The 13,206-nt window shown below is 35.9% G+C and overlaps 1 protein-coding gene across 1 annotated transcript; it reads left to right on the plus strand.

Moving 5' to 3' along the window:
* The first annotated feature begins 9,914 nt into the window (after positions 1-9,914).
* Positions 9,915-12,051, plus strand: LOC148695344 (uncharacterized). Its single transcript, XM_088699231.1, has 2 exons — positions 9,915-10,043; positions 10,391-12,051. Exons 1-2 carry the CDS (start codon positions 10,003-10,005, stop codon positions 12,000-12,002), a joined length of 1,653 nt encoding a protein of 550 aa, XP_088555357.1. The 5' UTR covers positions 9,915-10,002; the 3' UTR covers positions 12,003-12,051.
* The last annotated feature ends 1,155 nt before the right edge of the window (positions 12,052-13,206 follow it).

The following is a 13,206-nucleotide window of genomic DNA, read 5'->3' on the forward strand; positions in this document are numbered from 1 at the left end:
TTGGCTTGGGCTGGATCTTGTAAAAAGCTAATGGGTCTCATCGTGGGTTGTCTCAAAGGTTAGGATTAGATGCAACGTGCGAGTTTGTAACTCAAGTGATTGTTCTAGGTTCTATATTTCTTTTATGAAATATGGTGTGATCAAGGTAGCTAGAATAATGTAAGAACATTGGTCTTGTTATATTTTAAAAAATTTCTCCAAGTTAGCACACGTGTTATGATGGATAAAATCGTAATAATACAATAGGTAAAATAGTAATAGGAGATTGAGTTTAAAAATGCGTTAAGGAAAAACGTATGTAAAGTGACACATTTGTTTTATCCAAATAGTGTAACACTACTAAAGTAGACCACTATAGTCTAATACAATAACATGTGGAAGTATTCGTATAATTACTTTTGATGTACCAAAAAAAAAGACCATAATAATACCAGATATACTTGAACAAGGTTGAATTCAAATCCAGATTTCCAATTGAGGAGTGAAGAGGAGGTCGGAGGAGGAGGTGGGTCCCAGTGACACTGCCAATGGGTGTAAAACTTGGACTTTGCAAATATGGTGCCAGTACTACAATTGCTGATGGCGGATCACTGGTTGCTTAGACGTCGGACTTGTCTTTGTTTTATAGAGGCTCAGGCGCAGACTGCATGTCTGGCTCTGATATGCCATGCTGCAGGCTATAGCTGTCCTAAACCCTTTTTTGACGTTTTGTTTTTGTTGTTTAGGGTTAGAGGTAGGGGTAAGGGCAGGCACCCCCTAGCTAAGACTAAGACTAAGACTGGTCAAGATCAGCTTATCTCCTTCGATTTTGGTACGATATAGGCAACACCAAGGGCCTACCCCCTCAGACTATGACCTCATTGGCCTGGTCTGTGAATGATGTGTGGAGACGTCCAATTGGTACAAATTCGTTTTTTCTTTTTCCTTTTTTCACCAATATTACCGTTAGCTACATGCTTTTTGTTTTTCTATTGTCCCATTTTTGTTTGTTCAAATGGGTACAAAAACGTTTAGAGACTCTGGGAATCTTTAGTGCGCCATTCCTGCCACATATGACATATCCAAAGCCATACACGGTGGACAGACAATCGGATCCATAAAAATTGGCATGTGTTATAATAAGGAGTCGTACTTAAGATACCTATTTATGCAAATGGGTCGGTTTTTTATGTGGTAAAATATAATTCATATCATATTCGAGTCTATAAAATAAGCAGATACTAATTTATACGTAATTTGCCTAGGTTATAAGCCCTAACTCCCGTTCGACTAGCACCTAATGCAACCTTGATGGATAATGTTCCATGTAGTCATGCAACCACATAGACAAACTATATATTTCAGTGGTTTTAGACCCACCCTATTTTTCTAATTTCCCACCCACCATAAAAAGTTAAACTAAATCCTACTATTTTCCCACAGACTTCATCTCCAAAATTCCCTTAACGTAACAACATAATCAGGTTACCCGGGCCAACGCAGCTCATCAGCACGACCTCCAATCGCGATCCACATTCTTGACAGCTTAAACACCCCAAAACCCCCAAAAATGGCTGGGATCCCAAAACCCAAACTACCAAGAAAACACCCCACTCCCCCTTTCTCCTCCCAAACCACCACCACCACCACAAAAAGTCCCAGCCCCTTGATTCCTCCTCCATTTGGTTTTTCACTTTTGCAAAATCTAATTTCACTATTAGAAGTTACAAATGATAAATTGCCTTCGAATCTAAATCTCTCTTTCTATAAGCTAGATAAATTTAGAGCATTTAGATATTATATTAATTTGCATGATTGATCTTGTGATCCTTGTGCTATACTGCTATACAAATAAAAAAATGCACATGTACAATCATGAAAATCAAATTGTGATGCTCCCGAGCTACATGAAACAAAACAATAACATTATACACAAACTGTATATAGGTGACCGAATCATTTAGGATAATGCTAAAACGTCAAAGAGTCTTGCACTCTTTTCTAGCAAAACCATTCCTGACATCATACATACATACATACATACATATATATATATATATATATATATATATATATAGTTATCCGACACTATCATCAAATGAGGTACATCAGATTATATAGTCTTTGCACTCTTTTCTAGTAACCAAACATGCAAAAATGGACTTAAATTAACGAGACCCCAACAAAAGCATTAGGCAGGATAGAAAGCATGTACATAATTATATGTGTGATTTAGTACGTAGCAGGCATGCATCCCATTGTCCAATTAAAGCACAGGTTAAATTTTTGAAAGAGAAATTATACAGGCATAGAAATTCCAATTCATACCTAAATAAGGAGATCCTCATTCGCCATTATTTATATTGAACGAAGAGCAACTTACCTGCATCTTAAACATTAAGATGTCACTAGTTATAATAGTATTTTGAATCAATTACATATTGTTTTGTTGTTTAATTTTTTCACTTGATAATAAATAATTGGTTTGAGATCTCACAATAGTGACATCGATCATGGCGATTTAAATATACGTACCTATAGTAATGTTATGTATTATGCATTGATACACACACACACACACATACATATTCATTGCAATTTTGTGTAAATAATTGAGAGATGAAGTCATTATTTGTTGTTTTAAGGATTACGAACCAGGGAATGAATTCAGTTTTATTTATTAAATTGATTGGTGTACAATATTCATGTCCATTTGGAGAAATTCTTCATTTGCAACTAGCGCCTAGCACAACCTTGATGGATAATGTTACTGTTTTTGTCCATATAGTCATGCAAGCACGTAAACAAACTATATATTTAAATCCGGTCACATATATATATATATATATATTTTATACAAAATGTTAATTGTTTTTTGTTCATATAGTCAGGGCTCATCACAAGTTTGACTTTCATAATTGTACATATATAACTTTTTCTCTGTATCGTACGAGGATCATAAGACTGGCCATGCAAGTTGATATAACATATTTGGATGCTCTAAATTCATTTAACTTATGAAAAGAGAGATTTGAATTCAAATAAAAGCGACAAATTCGTGTCTTTTTTCTTCTTCCAATTTTGGTATATATTGGGCTTTAGGTTGAGGAAGTTTTGCACGAATATAATTGCAGTCACGTTGGCTACATGTTTTTGGTTTTTCTATTTGCCCTTTTTGTTTGTCCAAAGGGGTACAAATTCGTTTAGGGACTCTAGGAATCCTTAGTATGCCACTCCTGCAAACTTGGCCACTGCTCTTGTGGTTGATAATCACGTAAAATCCAGAATACTGCTCGGCCGAGCCCTAAAAATCCTCCGAAGACGAACTCTAAAAATCCTCCCAAGTGGTCTCATCAAATCATAGCCAGGCATCATAAAGGACTTGCGACTTCTATGGGATTCTTCAAAACTATTTTCCCTATTTTCAGTACATAGGGATTGCTCTTCCTACGTTTACGGAAAGTAGACTTTTCTCCTTTTAAATAGCAGAAAAGAAATAGCATAAGGGGAGGGAAAAACTAATGAAAAAGAAATAAAAAGAACTAGTAAGAAAGAGCTAGCACGATCAACGGTAATTCTGTTGTATTCAAAACACAAATAAGTATAGTTATTTATTTAATTCAAATTATAACACGTGATTATAACGGATAAATTAAACCAAATTAGTGATAATACTTATCTTCACTAGAGATCAAGGATAAGACCAAGACTCTGTCAAAAAATTAGAGATAAACATGTAAAGACTTTAAAACATGGGAACAACACGTTTGTATATATATAAATTCGCTCATTTCCAACCAGGGGTGCACACGCAAGTCAAGATCCTTATTAATTAGGTTAGTTAGGGTTTCTTTAAAACTTTCAGAGCCTTACTAGTTAGGGTTTTTTCAAAACTTTCACGATGAGGCGCCTACTGATGGACTACGGCGACGAAAAAATAAGGTAATCACATGCACACTCGGCGACGAACAAATATTAATTTTGAATGAAATTAAAAATTTTAACTTTAGAAAAAAAATAACAAAACATCGTGTTAGTGGGTGGTTTATGTTTAAATTCTTATTTATTTTCAAAAATATTTTAGATAAAAATTGTATAAATAGAAAAAACTTGAGTTTCTTAAATAAAAAACAAACAAGGGCCAATTGTCACACGCCTACACATGTGACAAGAGGCTAGTGAAATTAATGGCCTCAATTGTCCAACTGCATTTTTTTTTTCTTTTGCTTTTGAAAATAACCTAAAAAAATAACAAAAACCAGAATAATCATAACTTTGTAATCATTTGTCTTTCAACTTCCCAGCCTTTCTATTTCTATTGAATGTTTAAGCAACTATCACTTGGTCCTGAAGATTGTAATTTGAGGTAACCATAACTTTGAATTTAAATTTTCTTTTTCAATAATTTATTTTTAAACTAGGTTATTCTAAAATTTGATTCGCTAGTGTGTGTTGATTTTAGAAAGAACACAAGAGAACCACTTGGTGTTGTTGAATTATTATATTTGTCAATCAAGTTTTATTATTTTTGACACTTAGTGCATTTGCGTCTAAAGGCACGTGACATGTAATATTAAGTAATGTTAGTATATCTTTTTCCTTTTGATATTAATTTTTAATGATATTCGATGAAGAAATAGACTTTTTATGTAATTAGCGAATTATTTTTACTACATACCAATATACAAAGAGTTGGAGGTCCGAGAACTTTAGGGCCCCACTTTGAAGACTCGCCTAGGGCCCCCAAATTCTTAGGGCCAGCCCTGGTCAGAAGGTTGAAAGAAACAATATTTATTTTGCATTTGATTACCCATGTTACCACTCACCGGAATCCGAATGTGAGTATGGAGTTTTTTTCCTTCACAAATAAGAGTATTAGGCATTTTAGTTGCCCTTAAGAGTCGTTCTTTGTCCCAGTTGCATACTGCACCTTTATGGTTTGTACCCGATCTTTGATTGGTTATTTTAATTAAATTTTGTTTTGTTTCCCTTTTTTAGTTGGAAAGATTTGGTTTTTTATTTTTAGTTTTATGAAATTGTTTACTTCTCATACTTATATGCACTTAATACAATCATCAACTAACGATTATACTAAAACTACTACCTAAAGACTTTAGCCCAAAAACAGTTTTTCTGCTCCAATTGTTTTTTCTTAAATTTAGCTTTTAACCCCAAAATATTAAAAAATGAACTTAGGCTAATTTTTTTCTTAAATTTACTTTAAAAAAAAATTATGTTGGCTATCGTAAATTAATTCTATGAACATTTTAATCTAAAAATATTTAAATTCCGATAAATATTGAAAAATCACTAAATCTATATATGAAACTCATGAAACACTATGGAAGAATATAAAAATCATGATAGAGATGTATAAACACAAAATTTGGAAATGGTAGAAAGAAAAATTGGAAGAATTCTAGGAGAAAAGTGAGTTTTGTGTGGATATTTGAACAAATGCATGGGTATTTATAAAGTTTTTGGGTGAATTTTGAGTTAAATAATTTTTTTAATTATTTTAGTCATTAGATTTAAATTTGGGCCGTTAGATCTTTTTTTTTTTTTTTTAATAATTAGATTTGATTATATTCGATCTCAGTCGTTGGATTCAATAAATATATAAATATAAAAACAAAAAAAAAATATTAATTTGAATATAGGCTATTGGATCAACCAACAGTCTGTTGATCGCAACTGTCGGATCAAAGTAGCCGTTGGGGCACCTGGGAAAGGTGGCCGACATGCCCGCGTAGGTGGGGCCTTGTCTATCTGAAGGGTCGCGAGTTGCGCACGTCAGGTGAGTGGGTGTGAGAGGGGGGGGGGATTGGCGCACAGATGCCGGGTTTCACTCGTTTAGGTGAGGCCCACACCGAACCCTGAGCTAAATTTTGGGGGGAATTTGGCTTGAGTTTGGCTTTTAGCTTTTAGTGGAACTGCTTTCAATAACAACACCAATCCTGCTCCAACAATTTTTGGTCTAGCAGTAGGTGGCTGCTTCGTTGTTTTGGTTTGTATTGTGGGAGAGCAAGCTGCCGGGCAAATGCGAGGGAGAAGTTGGTGTTTGGTTTGCAAGAATAGTTGATATGTTGGTGTTAATATTGCCCGCAAAAATATGTTGTTTCGACTTTCATGGCCGGTTTTATGATATCTGTTTATGCAAAGGAGTCTGGAATGTTTGAGTTTAAATTTTTCTTTCCACAAGTTAAGTGAATTTAGAGCATATCTAAATATTCAACTTGCATGACCGGTCTTATAATTCTTGTACGACATAAATAAAACATGCACATGTACAATTTTGAAAGTCTAACTTGTAATGCACACTAGCTACATGAATAAAAATAGTAACATTTTGCGTAAAATGTATATACGTGACCGAGTTTAAAAATCTAGCTTGTCTACATACTTGCATGACTACATGGACAAAAACAGTAATAGTATCCATAAAATGTATAAAGTTGATTGCAAAAGGAATGCAAGAGTATAATGATATTTTGCGTAAATATATATATTCATATATTAGAGGATGGGACATAAATAGGAAAATTAAAAATTCTACTATTTTTATTTTATTTTTCAAATGAAGCATTTGGTTTCTTCGTCAAAGCAGTCTACATTTTTAGAGGCCGAAAAGATTCACAGAGGTATTTTAGCTTCTATAACCATTATTATGTGATGCACCAGCGTAAAAAATTGAACAGAGGACATTGCCGTGTGAAACATTGAAGATTGATTGTGGTCAACGAATACCATATAGGGAAAGAATTGTTTAGTCTTAATTTTCTTCCTCGGACACTTACCTGAGCTTCTGTTCTTATCCGTTTGATAAAAATCCCATGGTCGTAATATAAAACTCAAAGTTAAAATTGATAATATAATTTTATTTTGTTTTACATGGAAGTTTCCTGTATGTTTCACTTCCCTTCTTTTCTTTACGTCTCAATATCTTCCAACAATTATTCAGCAGCCATGGATGAGAGGGAGAGATAGAGATCGAGACGGGCGATATTTAAGGGTGAGAATCAAACTCAAGATGCTGAGTACTTATTAAATAAGCTACAAGTCCATCGTTGGTTGAATTGAATGCTTGAATTTAGGCAAACCGTTATGTCTTCGGGTTGTTGAGGTCAAGCCCATCTAAGCTTAATTGTTGCTTCATGTATTCTTGGAACAATATGGGTTCACAATTTTAGTTCCATAGCTTTGAATACCAAATGATGTGACAAATTCAAAAAACTAGTTCCCCTTGTTACACTCGGTTAACTTTATTAACAAAAATGAAAAACATCAACCTTGTTTTACGAAACTGGCGGGGTGAGCTAGACCAAAGTAAACGAGCATCCAACCAAAGCTTAATTCGAGTATGCAAACGGATCTCAGTTTTTTACTTCGAATCCGAACGACACCATTTTTGTCTCTGACTTGACGGGTCAAAGACTGAATTTTGTGTTACAGTTGCATCCCAAACTTGTTATATGAGAATAGTATGATATTTATTATTTCGATAAACTGGATTTCGAGTTGCTTATTAATTGGTTCCTCCTATAGGCTCTGTTTGCTTCCTTTCCACTCCAAAACCCAGCAAAGGGTCAAAATTTTCGTGCTCCAGAATTATCTGACTTGGCGGGTCCCGCTCTTTTAAACTCCCATTTGGCATTTGCCACCAAACGACACCACATTCGCATGCTCTCACATTTCCGGAAACGGATCCGCCGTACAACTCCACGTGTCGATCCCTTGCTAGCCCCTGCTCGCCCCGAGTGGGTTAGCCGTCGCTTTCATGGTGCAGCTGACAACACGAGACAGCAAGCCGGCGGGTGCGGCGCGTCTCTGTCGCCTCGCGGGTGCTAAAATCCGCAGGATTTCAGTGGGTATCTCTCTTCCGTGCTGGGTCTGCGTTGCCGTGCTTGGTGTGCGGTGCTGGGTGTACTGTGGGGGATAAGTGCTGGGTCTGCGTTGCCGACACACCATCACAATATTTCAGTAATTTTCTGCGTCACCAAAATTATTGTATATATCTAATTTTAAATTGACTTGGTCTTTGCTTGGTCTTCCACACCAGTCCAAAAACAAGGCTAAATTGGTCAATTCCAACAAAACCCGCTACGCAACCAGCAGAAAGGCCAGCCTCTTCAGGATCCTCTCCTGATCCTTGAAGGAGGATTCTCATGATTAAGAAATGTGGGTCGTTAGATTTTCATCCAACGGTTATAAATAGAGAGATCCCTTTAAAGTTATAATAATTATAACCGTTGGATTTTCATCCAACGACCCATACTCTTTGATCATGAGGATCCTCATCCTTAGATCAGGAGAGGATCCTGATCCCTTCCCTTCCCTCCCACCCCCACTTAAACACCATGACCCAACCACTCACACACTCACACCCTCACCAGAGAAAAATGCGTGAGAGTCCTCACCACAACATAACATACACCCTCATTTTCCTCCTCAGTATACCCACCTCACTCGCCATATACCCTCCTCCCAAATCCCACTTCTTTTGCTCAACACGCGCGCGCGCATACAATTGCAATTTTTTGTAGATAATTGAAAGATGAAGTCATTATTATGAAGTCACACATACAATTGCAATTTTGTGTAAATAAAGATGAAGTCATTATTCGTTGTTTTGAGGATTACGAGCCAGGAAATGAATTCAGTTTTATATATTAAATTGATTAATGTACAATATTCATGTTAATTCAGAGAAATTCTTAATTTGCTTCTCGATATATAGCTAGATAGCTTCTTAAAAAATAAATATTTGTATATTGTAAAACATAAAATAAGTACATGTAATTAGCATGGGTACATATATTCAGCAAAAATAATATGGGTACAAATCAAATTAAAAAATATGGGTACATATTAAATTTAAAACTATGGGTACAAATTGAAATTAAAAAGAATATTGGTCCAAATTTGAAGAAGGTTACAAATTAAGATTAGAAATATATGAAACATACAAAGAAATATGGGTACAAATTAAATTGAAAAAATGAGTACATATTAAATTTAAAATTATGGGTACAAATTGAAATTAAAAAGAATATTGGTACAAATTTGAAAATGAGTACAAATTAAAAACAAAAATGTATGAAAAATTGTAAAAAGATATATCTAGACATCATTAATAAGTTTTTCATTTTTTGAAATTGACATACGATGACATGTAATAATTTAATATTAGAATAATGACATGGACAAAAGTCAAAATACCTTGATAAAATCGAAAAATCAGACAGGTTTCAAATTTCAATTAATGAGAAATGGAAATTAATGAGAGAGAGAAGCCTAATTTTAATTAAGGAGAAATGAAAATGAGAGATAAGAACCCAATTTATGCATATATTCGCTCCTTCCCAACCAGAGGTACACACGCAAGTCAAGAGCCATAGGCTAGTTAGGGTTTCTTCAAAACTTTCAGAACAAGGTAATCACAGGCACACTCGGTCACTGCCCTTGTGGTTGATAATCAATTAAAATCCCGAATATTACTCGGCCGAGCCCTAAAAATCCTCTGAAGGCGAACCCTAAAAATCCTTTCAAGTGATCTCATAAAATCCTAGCCATGCATCATAAAGGACTTGTGACTTCGTTTTCCGTCATGCTTCAATGGGATTCTTCAAAACCATTTTCCCTCTTTTCAGTATATAGGGATTGCTCTTCCTACGTTTATGGAAAGAGAATCAACAGCAATTCTGTTGTATTCAAAACACAAACACGTGTAATTATTTATTTAATTCAAATTATAACACGCAATTCTATTGGATAAATTCAACCAAAGTAGTGATAATACTTATCTTCACTAGAGATCAAGGATAAGACCAAGACTCTTTCAAAAAATTAGAGATAAACAATAAAGACTTAAAGCATGGGAACAGCACGTATGTATATATAAATTCGCTCATTTCCAACCAGGGGTGCACACGCAAGTCAAGATCCTTATTAATTAGGTCGGTTAGGGTTTCTTCAAAACTTTCAGAGCCTTACTCGAGTTAGGGTTTCTTCAAAACTTTCACGATGAGGCGCCTACTGATGGTCTACCTTGACGAAAAAACAAGGTAATCACATGCACACTCGGTTACTGCCCTTGTGATTGATAATCACGTATTAATGTATGTCTCATATGTTACTTTGTAGATAATTGATTTGGAAACTACAAATATTTCATTCGTGATGGTAATAAGCTTCAAAGTCTGCAATTTTAATAACAAACTAAAGATATTTCGTCATTTGGAGGTTTTATGTGCAATATATGTATATGCAAATGTGCTCTAAATCACTATATTATTCTTTGTTCTTAATTGTGGCTTTGTAGGAGAATTATTTTTTGTTCCTGCATTTAATCTGGCTAGCTTTACACATTCCGTTCCTAACAATCCATTTTCTGTTTTTTTATGTGCCGCAGAGAAAGGCGTGACAAGATTATAACTGTGAATTTCGTGGAAGGCATAATCTTTTACGCTGTGTTTTTTGGATCGTTGGCACTTATTCGTGCATATCCTGAAAGAATTCTTCCACCTATGTTAACATACTACCGCCTATCAAGAATGTTTGTGTTGGTCATTCTCGATTTCATTGGCCGGAAGTTCAGAATGATCATCTTCATAATATGTAGAAGAAGAAGAATGATCATCTCGAAAGTAGAGGACAGCAGCCCCTGGTCCAATAAACTCGCGGGAGATGTTATGCAACTGATTCTACGACGACTGGGCTTATCAGACTACGTTCGATGTGCTGCAGTATGCCGTTCATGGCAAGCAATTATTAAAAGCAATATTCAGTCGCGCCGTCCCCTTGCTCAGGATCAAGTTCCATGGCTTATGTTAAGCTCTCATCCCATGTCCACCAGAGATCATCGCGTTTTAAGTCCAGGTGATTGGAAAGATCATAAATTTCTACGATCATGGCCAGATACAATTTTTTATTGTACAATGAATAGGATGGATTGTGTTGGCTCAATAGAGGGATGGTTGATCATGGTCGACAGTGCGTTGAGGCGTCCCGAGGGTTTTATGAAACCTTGGTCATTCTACCTAAAAAATTGTCAGAACCCTAGTTTTAAAATAGAATTCTTCTTCTTCAATCCAATATCTGGTGATCGAGTGATGCTCCCCTCGTCGCAGTCCACCCTTCCATGCCACTGCATCAATGGTCCTGACTTCTCCGTTTCTAAAATTATTGCCTCTTCGGAACCAAAAACAATCAGCCAGGAGCCATGTTTTGTGGTTTGTCTTTGCAAACAGGGTCATCTGACTTATTGTAGGCCAAGGGATCAATCATGGAGCTCGATTGATGAGGACGTACCATTTGTTAATGATATAGTTATACTGGGTGGTAAGTTATATGCTACAACGTCCTTACAGTCCAAGTTTTTAATGGTATTTGAGATGATCGAAGACACCAAAGGCAATGGCGGTCCTCTTAGCTATAGGGTCCTTAAGTTGATAACCCTTGATCCCAACACACGTCCTTCCTTTTTTCCACTTCCTTTCGTTAAAATTGATTACAATGGATCAAGAGTAGAGCATTACAAAGGCCGTGATTTCGTTCACCTAGCAAAAGATTCTGCATCTATGGAGTTGTTTATGATTTTTCATAAGGCAGACTATGCATACAAGCCTAAACAAGAAACGTATTTACTATCCGATCCTTGGCATAAGGTCATGCTTGGAAAGACCTTTCGTTACACTGAGCCACCTAAGACTAAAGGATTTCGAGTGTTCAAACTGGAGTGTGATATTGATGGTGGTCCACAATGGATGGAGGTTGTTGAACTTGGTGATCGGGTATTATTTGTGAGCAACCACCATTCCGCTGTTATATCGTACCCCCATGGTCAGAAGGTTGAAAGAAACAGTATTTATTTTGCCTTTGATTACCCATGTTACGAATCAACGGAATGTGACTTTGGAGTATTTTCCTTCACAAATAAGAGTATTAGGCATTTTAGTAGCTCCAAGAGTCGTTCTTCGTACATGTTGCATATTGCACCTTTATGGTTCGCACCCAATCTTTGATAGGTTAGTTTAATTAAATTTTGTTTTGTTTCCCTTTTTTAGTTGGAAAGATTTGCTTTTTTTTTTTTATTTTTATGAAAATTGTTTACATCTCGTACTTATATGCACTTAATACATATATAAATCAAATGATTATGTGTATTTAATACAATCATTACATTTAATCATTCATGAAAGGAACATAACTACATTGAGATCCAATTATATAAAATAAATTTAACGTCACGTGGAGTCTTGATTCAATAACTTTGTATTATTGTAGCAAGAAGTCAATATAATAATAATCCTGTTTCATATAGTTCATTTTCCTAACAAAGACATATCAAACACTGTAAGAAATAACGATCCAATATCCCCACTCGCCCTCACTCGCGGATGCCTCTATGCCCTCCTTCCAGATATGCCTCTATACTCTCGTTCCAGATATGCCCTACAAGTTTTTGGGCCCGCATGCCTTCCTTTTTCAAGTAACTTTTATTGGGGGCCCACCACCAATTTTGGTTTTTTTTTTTTTTTTTTTTTTTCTTTCCAATTTTGTTATTGGGCATACAGTTGATGGTGATGTTGTGCACCGTTGCGGACCGGTCACTTGGCCACATGTTTTGTTTTTGTATTTTACTTAGTCCAATTGGTACAAATTTTATTTTATTTTTTCTTTTTCGTGGTATTAGCTATTAGGGTTTCGGTTGACGTTTTTTTGACCAATATTCCCGTTGGCTACACGTTTTTTTGTTTTTCTATTTTCCTCTTTTGCTTGTCCAAAGGGGTACAAAACAGCAAAATTTCGTGTTTCGATTCAAGGCTGCTCCAGCAATAGGTGGCTGCGTCGTTGTTTTTTTTTTTTTTTGGAAAACAGGATATAGCATTATCCGGACAAAGATGTCAAAAGTACCCGAAGGCCTACAACAAGGCAAACAGCTAAAAAACCAACTAGGAAAAGGTTGTGCAAGGAGGTGATAGGAGATCTAGACACCGCACCTATTGCTAAAACGTCATTCCTCACACTACCAATACAATTAGTCGGGACACGGGAGGCCGTCATTACACAAGAGTGTTGGGCGGGATAGAATTTGCATCCTTGAATGCAGTAGCCGAGTGTGAGGAAGCTGCGGGATAGAATTTGCATACTTGAATGCAGTAGCTACGTCGTTGTTTTGGTTTGTACTAAGGGAGAGCAAGGTGCCGGCCAAATGTGAGGAAGCTC

This window comes from Pyrus communis, chromosome 8, assembly GCF_041283825.1.
Source record: "Pyrus communis isolate YQ-2024b chromosome 8, ASM4128382v1, whole genome shotgun sequence".
In the NCBI taxonomy this organism is placed as follows: Eukaryota; Viridiplantae; Streptophyta; class Magnoliopsida; order Rosales; family Rosaceae; genus Pyrus; species Pyrus communis.